Below are 25,986 nucleotides of genomic sequence, written 5' to 3'. Positions count from 1 at the left end.
AAACAGAAGGTGAAAACATTGCTTTTTAGGCATATGTAATTTAAAGGCTTGTGTATGAATAAATCAGTTTCCCCCCGATTCCTAGTAGGCTTTAATTCACAGCCAACCGCAGCTCTAAAAGCACGTTAGATGTGTTGTAGCACATTTTTTCTTGGGTGAAAAAATACTAAAAATTCCCAGTAGTTCCTCCACTATCAGTTGATGTAAGATTATATTAGTCAATGGTGATGTGCATGTACAGTAAATGAGGCTGTTATTCTCTCTGGCTAGAAATAGATTTACAGTATACAAAGCTCAGCTTATTATGGTTATATTGCCATAATACCTAAAAATGGACAGGAGATTAAAAATTTTCTTGTTTAATCAGGGTGAAGCAGGTAATTTCTTAATATTTATTCAACAACAAAAAAAACCCCACCAAATCCTGTGTTAACCTTGCCAAGGTTACTAATGTGGCTGCCATTTGCTCTTGAACACTAGGCCCTTTCAACCACGTGAAGTCCAGCCTTCTTGGCTCTACCTCTGATTCAAACATCAACAAATATAGCACTATCAACAAGATCCCCCTGATTGCACTCAACTTCTCAGAGGGGACAGAGAAGAAGACCCACTCTCCACCAACAAGTGAGAAACCCATCATAGCACCAAAGGTTAAAGAAAGAACTCACAATGTAACAGAAAAGGTCACACAGGTGAGTCTGAAAATTCCAATTTATTTTTACATTGAAGCATCTGTTATTGTTTGACTTGCAAAACTCTCTCAGCTACCATTTCTCTGACCTGGGTCCAACTCTTAGAAATCCATCCATCCATCCACCTTTCCACACATATCCTTGGTTCTCTATTTCAAAGAACGTCACTGAGAGGGATGGATGGGAAGCTTGCCAGTGCACTAATCATTTCAAATGTAGTTCTGAAATTGGATGCCTCCATGAAGATGATGAGATATGATTCACTGACAGCTCATTATATTAAAGAAGAAATCATGTTGCAATCAGATCGCACCAGCCGCAATGCCAATAACTAAATATCATCTAAATTTTTCTCAACTCAACTGAGATAGCAAGACTTTTACATAGAGAGGCATTGAACCAGAGAAGTGTATACCAAAGTGGTCAAAATCATTTTTGCAGTAGTTTTCTCTTCCCCATTTTTCCCATGATGACAGATAGACTCAAAAGATGAAAACAATACAAGCCTTACTTTTGGAGACGCTAACAAACAGCTGGCAGTCTATCATGCTGCAGAGATAACATATGGCTACTGCCCATCCACATTAATAGAGGAGTAGTGCCAGGAGTTGAAACAGATATTCAGTCTAGGAATTATTTTCCAGCCCAGCTACACTTTCTTCATGCAAACAAACATGCTGCTAATTTTGTAGGTTTACTCTATGTATTGATTTGGAATGACTCGATGATTTTATTGAATATCTAGTACAATAAGCTGAAAAATGAAACATTAGTATTGCCTATTTTGACAAATAACTTGCTGTCAAAATACAAGTGAAGGGAGTTAGAGGAGTCTCAATCCCTAAGTCTAAGACAAAAATGTATGTTTTGTTTTAGTTTACAGTTATTCTGGTGGATAAGTTCCAGTTTTGCAATTCTGTTTTGTTTCAAGTCTTACATCTGTACATGTGTGCATCTTTGGAGTGCACCTCTGGGAACCATGGACACAGTTGCACGAGGGCAAGAGTACAAGTGTATTTATTCTGATAGCTCTTTTCATTCCTTCTTGCTATAATATCACTATTCAAGTTGAATATTCACCTGAGCCCTAAACCACCCAGGATACCAGTACATGTCCCGAGTGATGAAAGTACTTTCATCTTGAAGCAAACTTAGTGGCAATATCAGAGAAAAAACATCTATTTCTGTTTCAGAACAACAAGAAGAACATTTCACTGACTCCCTATAGAACCTATTAATTCATTATGTTTACAAGTCACAAGTGGATGTTCTTAACACTTGAACAAACAGGGGTTCTAGGGCTAGCTAGACATGTCAATATTCATTGCGGTTTTATTTTTAAACTAATAAAAAAAAACAATGTTTCATAAAATTAAGTGAGGGGAAAAACGTAAAATGTTTACTTGCTGGCCACTTTTTTATGAACACCTTACTAGTATGACCCCGCCCATTTTGCCTTCAGAATAGATTTTGGTCCATCCTGACTTGATAGCATCACAAAGGTGCTCTTTTGGATTGCAATCTGGTGACTGTGGAAGCCATTTGAGTCTAGTCGTGTTTTTCATGTTCAATAAACCAGTTTGAAAGGATCTGAGAGTTGTGGCATGGTGTATTTTAAGGATAGAAGCAGCCACTGAAAGATATGTACACTGTAGTCATAAAGGTATGGACAGGGTCAGCAACAATACTCTAGCAGGCTGAAGAGAACATATCCCCCAAACTGGTACGCGACCATTACCACCAGCCTGAAATGGTGATACAAGGCAGTGTGGATCCATGGTTTTTGTTGTTTATACCAAGTGCTTCTTCTACATACCTTGGTAAAAACACATGGTTAGTTGATTTACTGTCCTTCTGTCAGCCTGTCAGTCTGGCCTTTCATCTCAGCCTTTGCACATCAACTGCTGGATTGGATATATTCTCTTTTACTAGCCATTCTCTGTAAACCCTAGAGATGGCTGTGTGGGAAAATCCCAGTAGAGAAGCAGATTCTGAAATAGTGTGTATGCCTCCAACAACCATGCCACGTTCAGAATCACTTAAAACCCATTTCTTCCCAATTCTCATGCTTTGTTTGGAATGCAGCATGGCATCTTGACCTTGTCTATATGCTTGAATGTATTGAGCTCCTGCTGTGTGATTGGCTGATTAGACATTTTTGTTCGCATGCAGGTGCACACTACCAAACAAAGTATACTTTAGGGATAATGTTGCAGTTATTCTGATAAATAACAAAATGTGTTTTGTTTTGGGATATTTCAGTAAATTAAGAACTCTGTGTAGGACACTATAAAATGCTTTGGGGCCCAGTAACCAAGCAAAAGAAAAGCTCAGAAACTTTATATTTAAACTTCTTTCACCACAGCTTTCTCATCTATAAATGAAAAAGAACCATCATCGTGATTAAATGTTCTCCCTCCCTGCTGATTTTAGTTTGGAGTTTGAAGACACTGCAGAGATGTGAACGCTGCATCTGCTTCCTGACTGCTAGCATGGGGAAATCTATAATTCATGTGCTGAAGATAAGGGAATGTGCTGAAAAGAATAGAAAGACCCATTGCCCTCATCCTCAATCGTACACCATTTTCTGCCATAAGAGAGCCCTTTCTGCTAGTCTGTCGCACATTGTGAAGCCAGAAACAGAGAACGGCTTTGCTTTCCTGACCACATTGAATAATTTACCATCTAACCAGAGCTCATTCATCTGGGGAAATTAAAACAAATATTTGGGTACCACATTGCATAGTAAATTCATATCTATCAGTTAAAATGTATTCAGACTTTACTTTTCTTCAGTCTATCAAGTGCTTTTTCCAAGAGTAATTGAATGTACCTTCTGCAAATGGAGAACAAGTGGTAGTAACATTTATTTATAGTGCCAGGTCAGAGGCAATCCACTTGTCATAATGGCTATCTTTGACTAACTCGGTTTGACTGTAGAGGACACATTGGGTGTCACAGTTGTTATCAATTCATTCCTTAAAGTCTGTGAGCTGATTAAATGACCCGTGGATTTGATATATGAAATGGGAAACTGTGTTTAATCAAATTATAGATTTAAAATATATTGTTTTATACCAAAAAAGCACCATAAGCTTAAAACCTATAGCTTGTAATATTATCAATTATTCTAAGAGGTTGACCCAAAATAAAAATTGACAGCGATATAATCAAGTGATTTTTGTTGCTCTTCTGACCCTCTCTCACCATTCCTGCAGGTCCTGTCCCTCGGAGCAGATGTGCTGCCAGAGTACAAACTCCAAACACCTCGCATTGACAAATTCACGATCCTTCACTACAGCCCATTCAAAGCCGTCTGGGACTGGCTGATCCTGCTGCTGGTCATCTACACGGCGATCCTCACTCCGTACTCAGCTGCTTTTCTTCTCAATGACCAAGAGGAGCAGAAGAGACGAGAATGCGGATACTCCTGCAACCCTCTCAATGTAGTAGATTTAATTGTGGACATCATGTTCATCATTGACATCCTCATAAACTTCAGGACAACTTATGTAAACCAAAACGAGGAAGTGGTCAGCCACCCAGCCAAGATAGCAATCCATTATTTTAAAGGATGGTTCCTTATAGACATGGTGGCAGCAATTCCGTTTGATCTTCTAATATTTGGCTCAGGATCAGATGAGGTATGTAATCTTTTGTTAATTTTGTGCATGTATTTAGTTTTTTTTCAGCTAGTTGTTTTTTTTCTCCCAGGGAGCTTTACTGCACATCACCCCAGGGATGCTTGGACTGTTGTACTTGCCCCTGTTCCACTACTTAAAGCCTGAATATTTTGGCTCCATAGAGATTACTTTAAATTGCATGTTTTTTTCCTTTCATTCTTTCTTTCTTCTTTTTTTTCCCCTTTTTTTGAATGGTCCTCATTCTAGAATCCATTTACACGGATTAATGGCTTACCAAATGGCAATCAATGATGCATTTATGTGAGGAGCAGGCCAACAGGGCTGTGTGCACAGCTTACATGCAGATGTGAGATGTCCATTGGTAGGCTGGCTGCCAGGACTGCTGGCTTGTTTGTTGGTAGGATATGTCCCCTAAGGCTCTGGATCCACTTCAGGGCTTTATCGTGCTTTGTAGACACTCCATTACACCCGGAAAGCTCCTGATTATACAGTAAACCATAATAATCTTTTCCATCAATGCGGCTGCTGCTGAGTCAGTTCAGTAAATGACAACAAATCAAAAAGAACATGGACATCTGTTTCACTCATCAGACAGTGACAAACAAAACGAGACCATGATTTGAAACTAAAGCACATCCTCACTACGAGTATGTGACTATGTTTACTTAACTTCCACTTTTGCCAAAAATGAAAAACCAATTGACTCCTGTTCTATAAATAGATAGATAGAGTTATACAGTGAGAACATGTGCTTGCATGACTTCTATTTATAGCTTTCCATCTTGATGTTTATGTCAGATTGAACATGAAAAATCCCGCTCAGCAGCATTCTCATTCAGAAAACAAAACCAGCCGAGACAGTGGCAGATGGTTTTTCACAAGGCTCATTCAATTTAGCAGCTTAATAAGACGGTTTTAACCTACAATCGCTTAAGTAAACCTTTTGATTAGAGTAGGAAAAATATGTGAAATAGATTTCAGTGTCTGTTTGCTTTAAAAACAACTTCGTTTTACCATAGTATTGAACATATTGGGAAAGTTATCATGCAAAACTGGGCAATATGAAAAACTGAATGTTTTGAGAACGTTTATTATATAAACTACTGTCCAGTGTCCAGCAGTTTCATTGTGAATTTGGTTGCTTTGTCCTGACTTGAACCTATAAATGTTGTTTCTGATAGAGATTAGTAGAATGAGAGAGTGATGAGGCTGTGTAGCCCTGTGTAACCATAAAACCCAGCTACCTGTGAAGGTACAGTTAATGCTGTGATTTCATTCAGTTCACTTTGATTACGTTTCAGTTGTCTGTTTTTTTCTTTTTGGATGAATCACATCTATCAGTAAAACAGGCGCTGTTAGCGGTTGAGAAGGAGACTAATGTTCATTTACCATCACACTGCAATTATACGCAAACATAAGCCTCACATTTTAAATCAGTTTAGGAATTTAGATTTAATGACGATCTAACATACTTAGGGGGAAATGGGACTTTGTAAGTGGAAAGTGAGTTTTAAGTAAGTAAATAAAACATAAAAAAGTAAACTGTAGCATAGATTTGCAATGTTTTCGACAATAAATTTTGAGTCAGTGTGACAAGCCATTAGCACAGGCTATCATTTTAAAACATCTAAGTGCTTTAAGCTTCAAAAAAAATCTTTGTGGAGCTGCCTATATATTTACATTAACATTACATTCAGCCTTACATCATACTTGGATATGAGGTTCAAATTTCTCCCTGAGCCTTCTTTTCCTTCTTTCTGGACCTGTGATGCTCTGATTTTCTCTTGCTGCCCTTTTTGTGTGTTGGCTTTTCTGTATATATCTCTGTTCAGATTTATCAGTGTAAAACTGGCCCTGTGATATTATTTCTGACTTTAAACACCTTGTCTAAATCTGACTGACATTCAGACTTTTAATTAAAGCACAGCCAAGAAATTCTTGACTTAACTGGAGAGATTGAACAAGAGAGTGTAGACATATGGAAGGGAATGAGAAAATGATCACCAATTGCTACAATACTTTAAGGCAAATTAATGGTTCTGTCCTAGTGTTGGTTAGAAAAAATGATGGGAATTCAACAAATACAGGCCACAGAGACACAAATTTAGTTAACCCATAGCCAATGCCCCATCAGTGCTTCACAAGAAACCATTTTGGTACATGCCAAGAATAGCAATCATAAAATAGCTGACAGCAGAGGTGATAAAAGTAGACATATTCATTACGTAGAAGTACACAAAGTAGTGATTCAACTTTGTTGATCAAGTAACAGCAAAAAAGTGGAGGCTCTAAAGTAAAGAGGTATTATATTAAAAAAAATAGCTGCTCCTCTACCAGCTGCTATACGCAAAGCTAACTGAAGCTCATGTCATATTAATTTTATGATTAAATAATACCAATACAATGATATGAATGAAGGCTTTATTTCAGTTCTATTTCAGTTGTTGCCTTCATTGCAGTTTGCGTCCACACAGGAAAATGAGGATAATCAAGGGTTAAAGTGGAATTCAACTGGTATGGGAACCCTAAGATCACTTATAGTGGAGCAGTGTGGGGGAAAGAATCACAAATAAGTCACAATAATTGTTGTTGTGAGCTTCAGTAGATTTTGTGAACAGGCTGTGATGAACTGACCTGTGCTGCTGCTCTTTGTGGATTTAGCCAACTCAATTTGACAAGATTTAAGCTGGGGTTACATGCTCTATCTCTGACTGATTTCCCACCCCAGACAGCATAAATCTAGTGTAAAGACAGAATTCAATGAATGAATCTGATCAGCATCATCACCTTAAATTTGTCTGCTACACTTGATGTTAACCATGACCACTATAGCTGCTTTGCATTGGTCCAACATACTGCATTGTTTTAAAGTGGACTATTTTAAGTAGCCAGTGTTGCCTGATTTAAAACAACTAGTATATGAAGCAACCTTTAAAAAACAAATGAAAATCATAATTTCAGCAACACATCGTGTACGATATATTTGTTTAACTGCTAGAAATGTGGCTTTTGAAATGAGTTGCCATTGAAAACACAAAAAGAAAGAAGTGATTGGCTTTGTGCTTGCTGTGTAGCAATAGATCCTGAAGAACAGTAACTTCGACTTACAGATATCTGCACCTAAAATGCTTCTGGCTGACTTTAACACCTAGGTGTGGTGATATTAATGATGCATAAATTATGTGTTTTTTGGCTCTTTCAACTCTTTGTGTATGATAAGCACAAGTGGGTGATACACCAATAAGGTTGTGTTTTATATGTTATTGTTCCCTCCATTTAGATTCAAATTAGTTTGGTGTTTGAAGGCATGCTGTGGCAAGAAATAACTCCCCTCAAATGGTTTAAGCCTAAAGTAGTAGTAGAAGTAGTAGAAAGTAGATATATTTTTGTTAAAAGGTATGTATGTATTATAGATACATAACAATTCTACTTAAGTAAAGTAACAAAGTATGTGTTTGTTACTGCCCATCTCTGGCTAACAGGAAATACGTGCATCTGGGGCTAAGAAACTTTAAATGTGCATGCCATTGTTCCTCATAAAGTATTTGTCATGTAAAAAAAATAAATGTCATTTATTTTACGCTATGGCCACATACAATATGGCTATAGTGTATAGCGTATCGCGTACAATAAGTTATTGTATATATACAATAATTAGATATTGTAGCTTACCCTCATTCAGTGTTCTTAATCTACCAAAAATGCCTCAAAACTGCCATGAGTGGTTACTATAACATTCACATGCAATGTGTTTGTGTCCAGATTGAAACTGAAGCTGCTGTATTTGAAGTTTGCAGAAATGCAAGATATTACCTTTTTCTTCTGCTTTGTGAGAAAATATTTTAAAGTACATTTTTGTTAATATTATAAATCAGTGATGGGGAGATATCAAACCCCTTTTTAAGTTTAAACCCTCAGTTAGAAACTACTGTGGCGGTCCCATTTCCTCCAAAATTACACCAATGGTAAACCTGTGCTGCAATGACTGTCAACATTTTGATAAAAGATAGAGAAATTCTGAAATATTTATAGAAGAATGATGTGGAATTTTGTTCATTTACCTTTAGATAACTAATGGTAAACGATATAAAGAAGTGATTATGAACGAAGTGTCATTGTTTCTTGTTGGACTTTTTCTTCTGTAATTGTCAGGTAAACAAATGGTCCTTTTAATAGGAATTGCAGTTACAGTTGTTAACACATTTCTTATTGACACATAGCAGCTACACAGCTCCCAGGGACCCATTAAATGAGTGTGCCTCTGTGTTCAGGATTGAACAAATGAAGATTTATCTGTGGGCTGCTGGTGTCCTTACTTCTCACTTAATTTGCCTTTGACCAAAGAGCTCTGGGGTGTCTTATCCAGTTTTTTCTTTCAAGGAAGCTCATTAGTTTGTGAAGTGACTGTGAAACTGGCCACAGTTTTAGACTTGTTGATAATATAAAGGAAATACACATGCAGACAAGTTTAGTAGATAAGTAGTAGATAACATGTCAGATCTTTTAGCATGATGAAGCAATATCTAAAACCGTTGATCTGGCATCCAAACTACTGTTGCTATTACTAATAATCTTCCTTATTGTATTTTTGTTTTAGACTACCACTCTCATTGGCCTGCTGAAGACAGCAAGGCTTCTGCGATTGGTGCGTGTAGCCAGGAAGCTGGATCGCTACTCTGAATACGGAGCTGCAGTCCTAATGTTGCTCATGTGCATCTTTGCCCTTATCGCCCACTGGTTAGCCTGTATATGGTATGCCATTGGCAATGTGGAGAAGCCTTACTTGGAACACAGGATTGGCTGGCTAGACAATCTGGGCGTGTCAATTGGAAAGCGATACAACTACAGTGATCCTAACTCTGGTCCCTCTATCAAGGACAAGTATGTCACAGCACTTTACTTCACATTCAGCAGTCTGACCAGTGTGGGCTTTGGAAATGTTTCCCCCAACACCAACTCAGAGAAGGTCTTTTCCATATGTGTCATGCTGATTGGCTGTGAGTATTTTATATGCTTTTCAGGTTGTATTTCAATTTACCATTATTTTATTCTTTTTGTTATCACTTGAATGGGTTTTGAGCAAAAATCAAAAAATCTTTTTTCCAGGTCCTTCACAATACATTGTATATGTTTTAAGCAGAATGTGTTGACATTCTATCAAATTACCAGTGTCTTCATGGGTAACAGCAGTAAATATGCTGACTGTAGTAAAAACAGTACCCTCTCTTCACTCATTGCTTTTTTTTTATTTCAGCCCTGATGTATGCCAGCATTTTTGGAAATGTTTCTGCCATCATCCAGAGGCTCTACTCGGGTACGGCCCGCTATCATGCTCAAATGTTACGGGTCAAGGAATTCATCCGTTTTCATCAAATTCCCAACCCTCTGAGGCAAAGGCTGGAAGAGTACTTCCAGCATTCATGGACCTACACTAATGGCATTGATATGAATACGGTAAATAACTGAAGTCACTCATCCACCTGTCCCTGTAATGGATATGGATATCCAACAAAACAAGTGATTGCACTGATGACAATATAAATACATGCTACTAAAAGAGCTTTTTTTCTCTCCCTTGTCTGCTTTTCAATTGGATTAACATCTCTTCATTGGTAAGAGCAGGAGGTACATATTTAATTTCTTTAAATTTTTAAAATGGGTTTCTGTCTGATCACTGTTTAAAATAAGAACCTCATTATGCTGTCTACAGTCTGTGGGTTAGAAGACCCAGATGCAGGACACAGGAGGTAGACTGAAGTTCAACATGATAGTCTCTAATCAAAGTTAAGGTCAGACACTGAAGGTCAGGCATTGTAGCAAATAAATCTAACTGGGGACAGGCGAGAAGGGAATGCCTTGGAAGATTAAAAGCATAATACAAAAACATTCTGATAAATGGGAGGTAGACAACTGGTGCTGTATATACCAAAGTGACCGACTGGCTAATTGGACATGTGTGAGGAAATCCAACAGATACTGTGATGATGAGGAAGGAAGTAATATAATAAAATGAAGACGTTAAACTTAGAGACATACAAAGATTTTTTTTCACATTTGAGATTGTAATAGTACAAGTTTACCAGTAGACCTCTATTCCCAGGTACATTTTTGAAAATGACGGTTAAATAAATCCTTTATTTAAGAAAAAAAAGGCAAATGTTACATTTTTTGTGAACCATTACATTCCCATGAATTAGCTCCTGGTAATTTTCTGAATACTTACCACATCTCTACTATTGTAACGTCTAAAGTTTGCTTTACATTATTCTTTTAAAAACACAGCTTCTGTTGTATCTCAGCTTTAGTAAGTTATGTAAACGTAGTGTTTGATGGACTCACTCAGTACATTCTATATATCAGAGTATGAATTCAGTGCATAACTACACTAGATTAACAGGTGTAGATGCAAACGCATAGCACACTTTTGATTCTGATCTGCTTTGTTACCGGTTCAGCTTATAGTGTAGTTTATTCAGATTAATCATTTCAATGTCATGACAGCCTATTTCTTTTGAAAAATATGCATAATATCTTCATATGTCTTATGCTCTCCTTTCTCTGTAATGGCAGCATCCATTCAAGCCTGCATGTACTTCACGTTTCCTTGCATGCCTGTGTTTATGCTATTAATTAAATTCTTAAAATCAACAGGGGAGAATATCCTTTTAGTGCCATCCTTTGCAAAATACTAGTATTTGTCAGCCCACCTCAAGTGTATGGCTGCTTTGTTTTCTTTAAAAACTCACAAGTTTAGAGGCCACCTCTATACAAAGTTCTTTTGAAAGTGCTTTTTTTTCGTGTGCTTTTGTATCTGAGAGAACAAAGCTTGACAAACTGATCTGATGATGTGGTCACAATTATCTCTGAAACACATCTCTGTAAGGATATCAAACAAATGTTTTGAGCACTTTATTTACTGTTTTTTCTCCGCATCTTAGGTGTTAAAAGGGTTTCCCGAGTGCCTACAGGCAGATATCTGCCTTCACCTCAACAGGAGTCTTCTGGACAACTGCAAAGCTTTTCAAGGAGCCACCAAAGGATGCTTGAGGGCCTTGGCCATGCGCTTCAATTCCGCTCATGTGCCTCCCGGAGACACTCTGGTCCACGGTGGTGATGTGCTCACTGCTCTCTATTTTCTGTCGCGTGGTTCTATTGAGATCTTGAAAGATGACATTGTGGTAGCTATCCTGGGTAAATACAACCCCTTGTTGATCATTTTACTGATGTGTACCAACATCTAGTGTTTATTTGATATTTTGTCTCAATTACAATAAGTAGGTTGGGTGGAAGGTGCTCAGTTGATTAAGAGCTTTTAAATTTAAGTCCTGTATGGAATTTTTTTATACCCAGAGTAAACTCTTTTTGTGCTGTTTGACATTTTGCCAATGTCTATCAGGAGTTTTATAACGTATGCATATAATGTCAGTCTCTGCTACACATAAAATCCTCTGCCTCCACCTGGAAATGTGATGAACTGTAATAGTCAATGTCACCTCCCTGTTGTATTTAGATCTCTCAGCTGACTGTGTGTTAAATGTCAGCACCAAGCTAACTAAAACTTTAGGCAGGTCTAATTTAGTCTCATACTGTTTTGAGCTTATTGTTGATTTTGTAAAAAGATCTTTAAGATTTACCTTTTGTTTATATAGTCAGAGAGGAAGCACATACTGTACAAGAAACATTCTAGTACCCACATGTGAATTCAATGTGCACAGATGTTCTGGACCTTGGCGTATTTAGCATCAGAAAATTCAAAATAAAATGTGCCTTCATGTGGGTTTTCACATTTCATTTTCTGTGAGTGTTCTGGGGTGTTTGTGTGACAGGTTTGACACTCTGGCATTTCTATTAAGTGGCCTCATGGAAGGTTGTCTGGCAGTTTCAAAGAACGCAGTGAAAATGGTGCCACTTTTTTGACAGCACTGGGAAATGAGTTGAAGCTGCAAAATAGAGAGTATTAAAATAATGTCAGTAAAAAGCAGATTTGGCTAAAACAACTAGCAGCTCTAAATTTGAAGCTATATTTTTCATTCTTTATGTATTGATACTGAGCTTGATGCATCAATGTTAAAATACCATTACTGGAAAAATGTCTATTTATTTTTTCTTCATGGGTAAACTTCATTCATGCACTCCAGACCGGGCCTGGATTAGATTTTATTCATTATTCATGAGATTAATTCTCACTAAAGCTGCACCTGAAAGAATGAGGTTTCAGCTTCGCAAAGGTTGCTGCATCACACAAAACGTGTTATTAGTGATTATCGTGGAAAAGCCACTCAAGCATAATTATAATGCTCCATCACCATAGTTTATTCTCACATGGGGAACTATACCAACCTCTAACATGGCAATGGTCAGCCCATGGTGTTAAAGTATTTTTCTCTTGTAATGATCATGACTCCAGCAAGGCTATTAGCATTGTTCTACAGGTGAGGAATTAATCTCTTATCCTAATCAATCATTGTGGGGAGAGCTCTGTGTTTGTGTGCGGGGGAGAGACACACCAGTCTGTGTGAGGCTTTCCTCTGTGGCCGAAAGGTGTCCAGTGCATGCTGTGAAAGGCACACTGGCAGCCAGCATATCATATCTCTTTCTTCTGAACCCCTGCTTACACTGTTGGCATTTAGTGAACCCCCCACACCAACAAAGGGATTTTTCATGATGCCCTTTAAACCAGGCCTCTCGTCCTTTGGAAAATGGGCCCTTATTTCTGCAAAGGAAGCTCTTTTATTCTCCAGACTAAAAGCTAAGCTTACCGTAGATTTTTTGGGTTTTTTCACTTTTTGCAAGTTCACTGAAGAGCTGGCTTAATTATGTGATAGCCAAAATCAGTGCAAAAATTGCCTTTGAAGTGCACAAGTAAAGTGTGTCAATTGCAATCAAGCCCTCCTTTACCCATCGCATCAAAGCTGCTGTGTGTTAGTAGTTACTCCTCAACATAAATAATGGATCAAAGCTAGAAAGACAACTGATGTGCAGGCCCTGGGAGACCATCTACACAGAAATTAGAGGCTGTCTGATTTTGATTATCCACAAAAACAAACACGTCTGCGCCCCTTAGTGAAATCAGAGTGATAAATAAATTCCTATTGTAATCGCAGCAGAGATTTATGCCTGCGTCATGCCTTTTTTTGGAACTCACTGTAGCTCAAGTCAGCATTTTTACATCTTCCCACTAAAACTGTCAAGATTACCTGTTGTTTGTGTGTTTGTCACCTCCAGGTAAAAATGACATATTTGGAGAAATGATCCATCTCTATGCCAAGCCTGGAAAGTCTAACGCTGATGTGCGGGCTCTGAGTTACTGTGACCTGAGCACCATTCAGCGAGAAGATTTGCTGGAGGTGCTAGACATGTACCCGGAGTTTGCAGATCACTTCTTCAACAACCTGGAGCTTACTTTCAACCTCAGAGATGACTCCACTAAGGCAGATAATGTAAGAACTTTTTGGACCTATGTGTTTAATGGGTGTTTTGATAACAAGTATTCATATTGTAATTTGCCTAAATTATGTTTTTTTGTTTATTCTTGGTAACTGACACATTTTCTGATTGAAGTGTTTTAATTTTGCAGCCCTGTAGTGTCAAAGAAAGTGATTCAGATGGTGAGGACAATAAAAATGTGAAAAGAAGAATCTCTTTCACAGCAGATCTGTCTAAAGGTCAGTAGAAACATACAGGAGAACCTTGTCAAGCATGCTTTGTGGCTGCAAAGTTTTTTCTTTGTTATTATTCATGGATGGTGCTCCGATATGCAAAAGTCTGTCCTCTATGGGATATGGTGTTATTCCACTGACTCCTGCTGATTGCCATTCTACAGGGGAAAGCAAAGAAATGGTTAAAGAAGTTCAAAGGGAGAGAGAGTCTAACTCGTGCCTAAAGAGATCTTCAGTAGTTCTGGGTCGCTCTTCACTCACAGTTCCAGGCCTAGACTCAGATGTTATTGTCAGAGACAGCTTGGACAGAAAACCACCTTTTGAAGGTAACAGATCTTGTCTTACAGATGAATTGTAAGTATCTGGTGAATAAAATCGTAGCTTTTTTGGCAAGGACTTTCAAAGCAGTGTTGCAAATCGTGATGAATATTTGTAGGACAAACACTAATGTGAGTGGTGGGAAGACACTGAGGGACAATGTCTTTGACGCTGCATTAGCAACTCTAAGAGGGTGACTGGTTGTGTGGAGAGTGTTGGGATGTTCCCAGGCTTCTAGAGTTGCTTTGAGCAAAACCTTGGGAATTTAAATATTTAGGTTGCCTTCTGCCAAAATGCTGCTCAGCTGATTATAATTCTAAGAGACAGGATGTCATCTGTCTCAAAAATCATAGATTTAAGACTGCATTATTCTCCCTTGCAGACATGCATATGAAGAGCTGCAGGGTCTTGCAGTTTTTCTTAATTTTTTTTTTCTAGTCCAGTATCCAGACAAATGCCTTACATGCTGTAGATCACTATTGATATGATTCCATCCACAAATTATTCTACATTTAATATTCTTTTGAAGACAATTTTATAAGTGCAGGTGGCAAAGGAACAGCATGCAACTGTAGTCCTTCAGACAAAAAATCATCAGCCCGTGCAAGTTATCTCTGTAGAAAATAACTTTTGACAGTTTGCTCATTTCATCATCATCATCATCATTTATTTATTTATATAGCACTTTAAAAACACACCTGGTAGACCAAAGTGCTGTACAATACTAATATGTACATAGTAATAAAACCAGACATAGCAATAAAAAAGAACATTAAAAAAAATATCAGTTATCCACAGAGTTAAAAGCCAGAGAATAAAAATAGTTTTTTAATAAAGACTTAAAAACTGGCACTGATGTAGCCTGTCTAATATGGAGAGGAAGGTTATTCCAAAGCAGTGGCGCTGCAACAGAGAACGCTTGGCCATAGCCGTGACTTTGGGACCAAAAGCAGCAACTGCTCAGCTGGAGCATTCAGGTGTGCATTAACAAAATACTGAGGAGGGAAGACATCAGCAGTGGTCTCAGAACCAATTGCTGCAGTTTATTAGTCTGAAAGGGGTAATAAAGCCATTTCCAAAATACTTTACGTCCATCATTCTACAGTGACAAAGATTATTCATAAGTGGTAAACATTCAAGACAGTTGCCAGTCATTCCAGGAGTGGACACACTAGTAAATCAGAGAAATTGTAAATTGCAAGGTTAAGTTTGTAGAGTTTCTTGTAAACAAACCATCATTTAAACCAGATCACAATGCACAACACCACATTTGGTGAAAACCAAACACAGTGTATTACCAACTGCCAAATCGAGGGTGGGAAGGTGAGGATTTAGGCTTATTTTGCAGCCACAGGACCTGAGTATCTTGCAGTCATTTAAACTCCTCTGCATACCAAAGTATTCTAGAGTCAAGTGTGAACCCACCCCGCAATGATATGAGAGACTGATAAGGTCATACAGAAAACAATTACTTCAAATTACTTTACGTTACTGCTGCTGTAAAAGTGCTGAATCATGGGATATACTTGGTTTTTCCACACACCATTTCTATATTTTGGCTTCTTCTTTTCTTTTTTTTTAAATAAATAATGGCATGATTCAATAGGCCATGTGCTGTTGTTTATATGTGCTATAATCAAATTTAAAATGACCTGATTTTCTATGTTTTATTGAAAAGAAAAGAAATTTACCCAGTTAAAATGTACCCAGTATCCCAACTGTTTTGGAGCTGGGGTTCTACGTGATACAAAGTCGAACCGAGAGAACGACTGTCAATGCACCCTCAGCCCAAACTCTAAACGAATCTATGCAACTCATTGTATTAGTGCAAAGCCACCTGCACAGTCTGTTCAGTGAGATAACTTAATCACCGAATTAACCACCCCTCTGTTTAAAACAACAAAAGAGGCTCCACACATATCACTGGACAGCAGGTTAAATACTACCATGTGCCAAACAGAGATAACAACAGGGTTAGTTTGCAACTGGAAAACACCGATATAATAATTCTCCTGGTATAGCAGTGTGATAAATTACAACAAAGGATCTACACACAGCTTTGCTGTAGAGATTAATTATATTCTATTTTAGTAATGTTTAGTGATGACGTTGCTCTGACCTGCAAGTGAGGATGTAAATCATGCATGTTGGTTTGGTCCTCCAGATCTGTGCTGTGATAAATGGGCCTGTAAGAAGCCTACAGACTACCTGGATGAGTCAGCGCAGTTCCAGGACCTGAGAGAGGATGATAATTCTGCCAGTGAAATCACATATGGAGAGGTGGAACAACGCTTAGGTCAGCTTCAGGACCATTTAAACAGGTACATATTTTTAGAGTCAGCATGCAGATGGTTGAGCTTCACTTTGCTGTCATAAACTAGGAATTACCCGAAAATGTGAACTTTTCTAGTGTGAATAACAGTGCTTGTTTTTTTTTCTTCTTTTTTTTTTGACTAACCCTTTTTCTTTTACCAATGGTTTGCCATTTCAGCCACACAGCTCACGTGTGGCACCACATGAAATTGCAGAAATTTCTCTTCTCATTTAAACTTACCAGTTGCGCTTAGCACATCTCTGTTTGGAAACAGTGCAGCATCTTATCAGATGGTGCAAAGAGTTGCTGTTTTGGACGGTATTTCTAGATTATTGTCTAAATTTACTTAAGTAAATGATGTTAAAACTTCTCTCCTTTAATTTTAATGTGAAAAGTTTAGGTTAACTTTGAAGTTAAAGTTGGAACTCTACTTGTTCTGAAGAAAATAGGATTACATTTTTTACATTTATCCAGGGGCATTCCTTTACTGAAGTTGTCTTTTTTGGCCTATGTTGACATGATAGCACTCAGTTGCTCCACATATCTCCCACACCATTACACCACCAGCAACCTGAAACATTTATACAACACAGGATGGATCAATGCTTTCATGTTTATGCCAAATTCTGACCCAACCATCCAGTTGTTGCTACAGAAATCGACACTTGTTAGATCAAGCAACATTTTTCTGATCTTCTGTTGTCAAATTTTGATGAACCTATGTGAATTGAGGCTTCAGTTCCCTGTCTTTATCTGACAGGAATGGCACATGATCTGGTCTTCAGCTCTTGTAACTCATCTGTTTCAAGGTTCAACACGGTTCTCATTCAGAGATACTCTTTTGGCTATAGTGAGTGGTTATTTGAGTCTCTGTTGCCATCCTATCAGCTCAAAGCAGCCAGGCGATTCTCCTCTGAACTCTGGCATTTCCATCTAGAGAAGTGCTGCTCACTGGATATTTTCTCTTTTTCATACCAGTCTCTGTAAAGCGATGGTTGTGTGAGAAAATGTCAGTAGATTAGTAGAAATTCTGAAATACCAGCAGCCCATCTGTCACCAACAACCATACCATGTTCAAAGTCCCTTAAACCACCTTTTTTCCCCAACCGCTCAGTTTGAACTTCAGCCGGTCAACCTGACCATGTCTGCATGACTAAATGCATTGAGTTGCTGCTGTGTAATTTGCTGATTAGTTATTTTTGTTACCCAGCAGTTGAACTGGTAGATTCAACAGTCTGCCCATTAAAAATGCATGGAGTCATATGAGTGAACATTTCACTTAAAATGACTCAGAAGGAGCAGAGTGGAATATTTTTTCCAGTTTTAAGTGCAGGGTAAAGGCTCCTCTCTGTTCCCCTCACTTTCTCCATTCAACATCTAAATCTCATTTGTAAACCATAGCTACTGCTGATGTAACGTCTGACATTACAGCAACCGAGCGCGCCATAAAAGTCACAAATTTTCACTTGTGACTCATGGTGGCTTTAAATGGAGCCTTTTCCATTTTTTCAAAACATTCTGTAAAACTGATTTGGGACCCAGGAGTTTGTTGTTGTTTTTTTTTTCTCCCCCCCCCCTTCTCACCGTCTCTTCTCCCCTTTGGTTTTCTTTCTTTCTCTCCCCCTCTTTCTCTCATTCATTCCCCCTGTCCTATTTTTAAAAAAAAAAAAAAAATGACAAAGGATGAACTGAAGCTCTGCCATCACGTAATGTCGCATACTGCTGTTTCTGATGTCATTTTAAAAAAAAGAAAAAAAAAACTGATTTGGGAGAGAAGCAGCCTTATCTAGAGGCATTATGTGTTTATGTATTTGTCTGTTTGTTCAATTGGTTGTTATTTTTTCTACTGTCTTCAAGTCTACATATATAACATTAATAGTAGTTCTTAAAAACAGAAAGAATGGATTTATCTATCAATTGCATTGTCTAATTTGAGCGGATATTGAATGTATGATGGATTTTCACTGTGCACAAAAATATTCGGGTAGTCTTTTGCAACTGGACTTCTCTAGAGCATTTTCTGGTATGTTCTGTGGCGACAGCATAGGTATATTTGTCACTATTCTTATTTATCATTGCATTTTCAGATAAATGCTATTATTAATTTCAGTAAATGATAAGGCAGTGCTTTATTCTTTTAAGATGTCACCTCCCACACTGCTAAAAGTAGGCTACACCAAATGTGAAGGAGTAGGTGGAGGACGGCAACTAGCTGGCAGAAGTCATTGTCGGACTTGGAGTGGGAGGTTGGATCTAATGGAAGCAGGATGCAACATTGTAGGACCGGCGCAAATCAAACTTGAGAATGACCTGGTACTAAAGTCTTTATATGGCAAAGCAGCGCTCAGAAAAAAATGTGCCTGAAACAATTTATAATGATAGAAACAAAATGGTGAGATTGATTTCTAGCAGCTACGTTGTACTTTACCTTCCCTAAAATGAATAGATTTTATTTTTGTCATTCCTGGAATGTAGAAACACATCTTTGGCAGTAGTTTCAGAATCACACCTGCAGTCAGCAGCCACCTGAAACGGACACGCAAATGAACAGCAGATGGTATTTTTAGCTGGAATTATCACAGAGAACGAAAGATCGCATCAGGGTGCCTGAAATACTGGGCAAGCTCATTTTATTAAGCACAAATAAGGCATTTTATCCACTGCACTATACCTGACCTTGTTTTTTTAATGCTGGCTGGCTGCAGGATGAGCAGCACTTCTCTGTCATTTTGGTGTTTCTGTGGCTTTGACTAGTCTGAAAGCATATGTGGCAGGAAAAAAATGTCGGTGTGGCCTTTCTCTTTTACACATCTATGTAAATAGCCAAGAAAAATATTGTTTGGTACGCTGAAAAATACTGTGTGGCTGCTTTTACTTAGTGTCTCATGAGCCACAGCATATTAAATGAGGAAAACAAAAAGGCTGACAGTGTCTTTGTGCATTAGATGGAATACACGTTGGGTTTGGGGGTTTTTGCCTTAAGTCCTAAATATAGAACTTTGATCAAATCTAGACTTAATTAGATTTACCAGATGAGTATAATAGTTATTTGCACAGTAAATGCAGAATTCACATGTCCCACACAAAGCTCATTATCGCTCCTAGCAGGGGCAATGTCTTTCATCTATTGCTTTGACAGAATGTTTCCACACCGTTGCCGTCTCTTAATTTTGTCCAGAGCAACGGCTCCATCTAGTGCTCAGTGAAGCACATCTGAGTGTGCTTTCAGCCATTGTCACGCACAGTTAGGTTCACACTGTCCGAGTTACGTAAATACTCTTTCTTTTCATACTTATCTTTTGCTAATATTATACAGTATATCTGTCTGTTTTTGCTCATCACTCCTTTTTTTTTTTAGGCTAGAATCTCAGCTGTTATCTGATATGCAGGCCATCCTGCAGCTGCTGCAGAGGCAACCAACTCTGGGACCGCCTGCCTACAGCACTGTGACTGCTAATCCAGACTATCACAGATCTGCAGTGAAGGTTCAGCCGGCTGCTCTGAATGCAAGCCATTTCTTTAGCTCTGCAGGAACTCAAGTAAGGATGCCATCACTTTAGTTGGTAGACATAATTTTACATAGAGCATTTATTTTCCACTTATGTACACATTGAGACCTTTCCCTTCACTTTTTCATACTGTTAAACTAAATGTCACATCTAAAAACGTGTTGGTTTGTTTGTTTTCTACAAATACAGTTGTGTTTTAAGGGTAAATATAATTTCACATCTGAAACAGGATATTAAATGTATATATATAATGAGATTATTTACCCCAGCACAGGCAACTAAGATCTTATTATTGTCAAAAACTGTTTTTTTAGGCCCCCAACCAAAAACTAGGGAGCACCATTCAGGAATCTAAAGACTCTGTGTTGAGCTTGGCCAGTGTGAATGCACCCACTGAGGACAGCCTTAAAGAATTTCTTGTGCAGAGACATACAGAGGCACAACAGCATCAACAACCATCCACAGGGCATCAACAGTCAGCACTGATCCTTCTTCCACCTGAAAACTCTGCTTCCTCTTCTTCCATGTCACCTTCAGACTCCAACCTCAATGCCACTGGACTCCATAAACCTGCCTCAGACCAAGAGTCTCCAAGGCCATAAATCTTTTCTGCAGCACGGTATTCTAATATTGAGGTTGTAATGCTGTAATTACTAAGTAGCAGTTTCTTTTATCAGCATGCTGGCACAGTCATCTGTGGCTTGGTATTAGAAATGAGATGTTCTTACATTGTGCATGAAGACAAAACACTGTTTTACGTGGTTGACACGGAATTAAGAAACTATTCCTGCAGCTGCCAGTATAATATGTAACAATAGTTACATATTTTAACAGTAGTTCTGTCAAAACAGGATTGAATCCATAATCATCATCATCCTCATTCATTTTTGCTCTTTAAACTTACATGGTGATGCCCACTTAATCTTGATGCACCTATTTAACCCATGAGGACAGCATTTCAGCATTTTTAATTAAATTCTTCTTACTCTGCAAGAATGCTGGTCTCCACTAGGTTGTGATAGAAATACACAACCAATGTGTTTTGCAAATGCTTTTCTAGTTAACGGACTTTGTGGTTTTTGCAGACACACTATTGCAGCATTTTATGTTCCCACACAGTTGGTCACACTAGCATGGGTTATGTGGCTTGGGTAAAATCGAAGGTGTGGATAGTGACACTAGCTCCAAGTGTAAGCAAGAAGAGCCGACTGACCTACCTCACAGTAGACAGGCTCCAGTCATCAGACAAATAGGGTTCCTCCTGCTGGTATCTGCAAAACCAGGGAAAGACTGGCATCTCCACCTCCCCACAGTGGATACAATAACTCACCAGGTTCTGCAGCAGAATTGCCAAAAACACCAGGAGGTGCGGTGCATAACAGCAGCCAGCTGTTCCTCAGTGAGGGGTCTGTGGATGATGAACATTCATGGAAAGTATTAAGAAAGATACAAAAAATAGAGGAACTTGTGGAAAAAATATACTCTCAAAAAACAAGTTGAAGGTGATGGTGGCACCACGACTACTTACTGTACTAGCATTTCATAACATCTTATGAGCAATAGGTGTGAGTCATTTAAAAGTGACAAAAGTGGGTCATCTGGTGGATAAGGTGCTAGTTTTAAGCTAACTAACATACTACCAGTACTCAAGTGCAGAATCCACAGAGAGCGGAGGCTGTAGAAAGCCAGGACTAACACACACTGCCAAGCAAATTAAAAGTCTTTACACAAGAATTTGCCAACAACCCCATCGAGCCTTTTTTCAATCCTTTCATGCCTGTAGTCTGAAGAGGGAAAGGTTATCTCTCCAGACGCTGGGTGTCAACAGAGAGCCGCAACTGTATTACTCTCTGCCAAAGTTCAATGCAAGTGATCATTGTTGCTTGTTATACTTCAGAGCAGCAGACAAGAACACATGAAAGCCTCAACTAAAATATTGTGAACGCTGAAAGGAGCCAACCCATTACTGTTACCAAGGCTGGCTGGCAGCAGCTGAATACAGACATGTTTGTTTAGGCAGTTAACCTGTCCAACCTGAGACTTGGAAACAAAGATGTGAGCGAGTCATAGGTACCTGCACTGCTATCAAAACACGTGAGCACCGGAAACGTGAGGAGGTGGCTTTTTCACAACAGAAAAATGACGGCACAGCTTTTCTTTCTCCATTTGCAGAATGCAGTTCCTAGCACCTGACGCTGAGGCACTGAGTACAGTGGAGATTATCTTACATGATGCAACAGTCACGGATGAGCCTGGTCATTAATGTTAGAGCCCGTTTAGAGTGTAAAGTCTGTGTGGGCACATAAAAACATTCCAGGCTTTAGGAGTAATGAGTCTGTATATGAAAGAAATATAAGTCTTCTGTAGCCATTAGTGGAATACAGCATTATTACAAATAAGAGTTTTCTGATGTATGTTGTATGCCTGTCTTCTCTGAAGTGTGACTCAGGGGTTATGGACAATTGCACTGCAATATACTGTACAGTATAAAAAAAAAAAAGACTATGGTTTTCTTCTATAAACAATGTGCTTTATTACTGCAATGACTAATGTGCACCTGGTGTACAATGTTAAGCCAACAGAATACACTATACATACTTATCTGGAAAAATATAACATGCAGATTTGAGGGGTTTTTTTCGCCGTTTGGAGAAGTATGATATAGACATTTCTACATTTAGAAAAGAAATAGAAAAAAATCATATCAAATGTTTTGTGTCTTATAACTTACTTTCTCATTTTTCTCTTACAATATAATTATTCAAAAGTGTTAAAGGAACTCTGACTATGAAGATGTGCATACCTGATTATATTAAGATTAACAGCAATTTGATTGTTATTTAAAAAACGTTTGCGAATTAAAAAAGTGACACATTGTTGGAACAGTCTTGGTCTTAATGTCTAGATATTACAGCGCGTATTTTGTTCAACTGTTTTCAGGTCGACGGTGAAATAATACAGCCCCCCTTTCTTTTCGTTACCCAAGACTGTTTAGTCTTGGGTTTAGTCAGTTTAATAGTCACACACGTAAACATGGTCCATAACGACCAGCTCGCGCACATCTGCCAGCCACCTGCATCCGAAGTGTCTGATAAGCTCCATCAGTCTTTGTTGGAGAACAGAAGAACACTTACGGGCCATGTGGCATTTGATTGTAGTTGTTGCTTACAGCCAACAGCATGTTTTTCCTGTTTTGGTTGGCTAAATAGGGAACTATGCCATGTGTTTTTTTTAACACCGTGATATGAGATCACACGAGTTGAAATAATCTGAGTTCCTTTTAAGTCAACATTATGTTGTATGGGAAAAATGTGAAAGTGGCCACTTAAATGAGTGCATCATGGTTTGAGATTTAAAGGGTTTGGGAAAACTTACCTATGAAATATAACATATACTATTGCAGCCTATGGGGAATTCTTATTAGTTTTGTAGTTATTTATTTATTTATTTTCATATGGATCTACAAAGCATGCATTTTTTTGAGTCTCTATAGGCTTACCGTTTTGCACTGCCTGTCAGCCCAAAGTAGCACATTACAATATAAAATGATGTCAGCATACTTTACTCGGATGAGGTGTTGGGGGGAGAAGAGGAAGGGGCACTGCGGGACACAAGGACACATAGTACTTGTGCATAAACAGACCCCAGAGAGTATCTTGTGCCTATATGACAAATCCAAATGCTAAGACAGCATCTTTATGTATAAATAACCATACATAATGAATTATATAGTCCCTGTACAGTTTTTTTTTCTGTTGGCAATGAAGGTTGTTGTTGTTAGACATTTGTAGGAAATAAATACATCCCATTGCCAGAAATGTTTTTTTGTTTTTTACTGAATAAATTACATTGAGTATTCTATAGAACATACAGTAGTGCATATGTTAGTTTTGAAACTGTGGGAGCAATAAATAAAAACGCACAGTTGGAGTTGTGTCGCTGGCTTTCTGTTATTCAGTCCGTATATGTGTTTACAGTTGCTGTGTACATAACTGAAAGTAGAACATATACTATGAATTATGAAGTGTTCCAGGAGGATTGTGGGTCCTTGAGGAAGGTGAGTGATTATTTCACAGTATGTCAAATACTTTGTTGCAGTTGTTTGTTTTTAATGAGCATCTGCCAAACGTACAATGCATTTCTTTATATTGTTGCTCTTAGGAGCCATGACTTTCCTTTTTTAAAAAAACAATCTTGACCAGTAGTTTGGACATTGATTGCTTTTTCATTCATTTTCAGTTCAGTCCTTGTAGCTGACCATTTTCACAGGAATTTGTTTTGTTTTTGGTGTGTGTGTGTGTGTGTGTGTGTGTGTGTGTGTGTGTGTGTGTGTGTGTGTGTGTCACTTAACACTGACCTATGAATCAATCAAGTACAATATCACACAGTTATATAAGACAGTTTGCCATAAAGTAGTGTTTTTGCACCAAGAAAGTGATTTGCACAGAGCTAAAAGCTGAAATCCTGACACATCTTTGCATGATGTTTGGTGTCTTCTTAAAAAAAATCTTAAGAAACTTGACAAGTGGAGGATAAAAGAAGAAGCCAGGCCTAAAAACTATCTACAGCATATGAACGATGAGCATTTGATGGGTGAGTTTTTGAAAGTAAATAAGAAAAAAAGCAAAGATCTGACCCAGGACATGAATCAGATGGGTGGCTGCCAATAAGCTATTCTTTATGAAGAGGAAAAGGATAAAGGTATGGTAAATTAGAACAGGACCAGAGGTTTTTGGCAATTGGTTCAAATCATTCCCAATATGTATAATAGTGAGTGTCAACACCCACCTGTATAAGACCCAAAGACTTGGGCCTTCACCTCACCCAGTGGTGGAAATCTTGTCAAAATTAATGTAATTTGAAGACAGAAAAAAGTAAGGTCAGATTTTGACCTACCAGGCAATATCATCTGGAAAACATCTAGTTGGCTTCATTTTTCAACATCACAACACACAGCCAGTAAAGTAATAACATACCTGCATAGAAAAAACCCATAATGGAACACTATCAGGTATTGATTGGCTTCCTCAGAGCCCCGACCTCAACGTTATTGACGCAATGTGAGATCATCTTGACAGAGAACAGAACAAAAGGCGGCCAATATCCAAAGAATCAATGTTGTGAATGTCCTTCATGAAGCCTGGAAAACTATTCCTGAAGAATATTGCCTAGGAGACTTTTGCGCTTTTTTGCATACTACATTGTAATCCATCTACTCGTTTTGACCACTTAAAATATATTTATAGAAATATTATTTAAATGTAACTGTGTTATGTTTGTTGAAATTTCTGTAACCCCCTTGTCTCTCTTTAAAAATGCATTTTTAACGTCAGTGAGCGTTTTACATTGATAACTAAGTGATATATAAACGTTGTTTCGCCAAAAACTGATTGTAGCTTCTACCTCGTGACAGAAATATTCTCTCTGATATCGATATTTTTGACATATATTTCATAGTATAGGCAAACAAGACGATCACGTTTTGGCACAACTGGCTGGCTGGCTCTATCGCTACATTAAAGAACAATAACAGAGTTTTCAGGGTGGAGAAAAGAAACCGGGGATGGACCAAAATAACTCGTGACGTAGAGATGAGTTGCTTGGAAGTTTTCGCTTTTGAAATATTCGTTTTCCCTTTCTTTTCTGGTCTCTGTGCTTCAAAGTTTGAATTATATAAGGTCAGATTTTGGCCTACCAGGCAATAGTACTAGAAAGGTGTTGCTATGGTCGCCAATGCAGAAAGTTCACTACAATAATGTTACAATAATACTGTGTACGATAAACGATTTACAAAAAGTCAATTTAGGTCACTTTCTGATCTATTGGAACTACTGTGGTCCGTTAGTGACA

The 25,986-nt window shown here is 38.2% G+C and overlaps 1 protein-coding gene across 2 annotated transcripts in view; it reads left to right on the top strand.

Moving 5' to 3' along the window:
* Window positions 1-24,098, top strand: part of LOC102288943 (potassium voltage-gated channel subfamily H member 7) — a 42,285-nt gene extending 18,187 nt beyond the window's left edge. Inside the window, exons 5-15 of one of the 2 annotated variants that reach the window (XM_005918211.3) lie at window positions 481-692; window positions 3,911-4,336; window positions 8,934-9,333; window positions 9,591-9,791; window positions 11,273-11,527; window positions 13,562-13,776; window positions 13,914-14,001; window positions 14,160-14,321; window positions 16,478-16,634; window positions 19,986-20,166; window positions 20,451-24,098. In XM_005918211.3, the coding sequence (XP_005918273.2) occupies window positions 481-692; window positions 3,911-4,336; window positions 8,934-9,333; window positions 9,591-9,791; window positions 11,273-11,527; window positions 13,562-13,776; window positions 13,914-14,001; window positions 14,160-14,321; window positions 16,478-16,634; window positions 19,986-20,166; window positions 20,451-20,738 (2,585 nt within the window). In that variant the 3' untranslated portion in view covers window positions 20,739-24,098. Of the gene's footprint in view, window positions 1-480; window positions 693-3,910; window positions 4,337-8,933; window positions 9,334-9,590; window positions 9,792-9,958; window positions 11,528-13,561; window positions 13,777-13,913; window positions 14,002-14,159; window positions 14,322-16,477; window positions 16,635-19,985; window positions 20,167-20,450 lie in introns of those variants that run through there. The other variant, XM_042219209.1, reaches the window with a different exon arrangement.
* Window positions 24,099-25,986: the final 1,888 nt, after the last annotated feature.

This window comes from Haplochromis burtoni, unplaced genomic scaffold (genome assembly GCF_018398535.1).
Source record: "Haplochromis burtoni strain Fernald_Lab_line unplaced genomic scaffold, NCSU_Asbu1 Contig_29, whole genome shotgun sequence".
Lineage (NCBI taxonomy): Eukaryota > Metazoa > Chordata > Actinopteri > Cichliformes > Cichlidae > Haplochromis > Haplochromis burtoni.
Note: the sequence above shows the minus strand (reverse complement) of the source record. Positions and strands in the feature narration are given on the sequence as shown.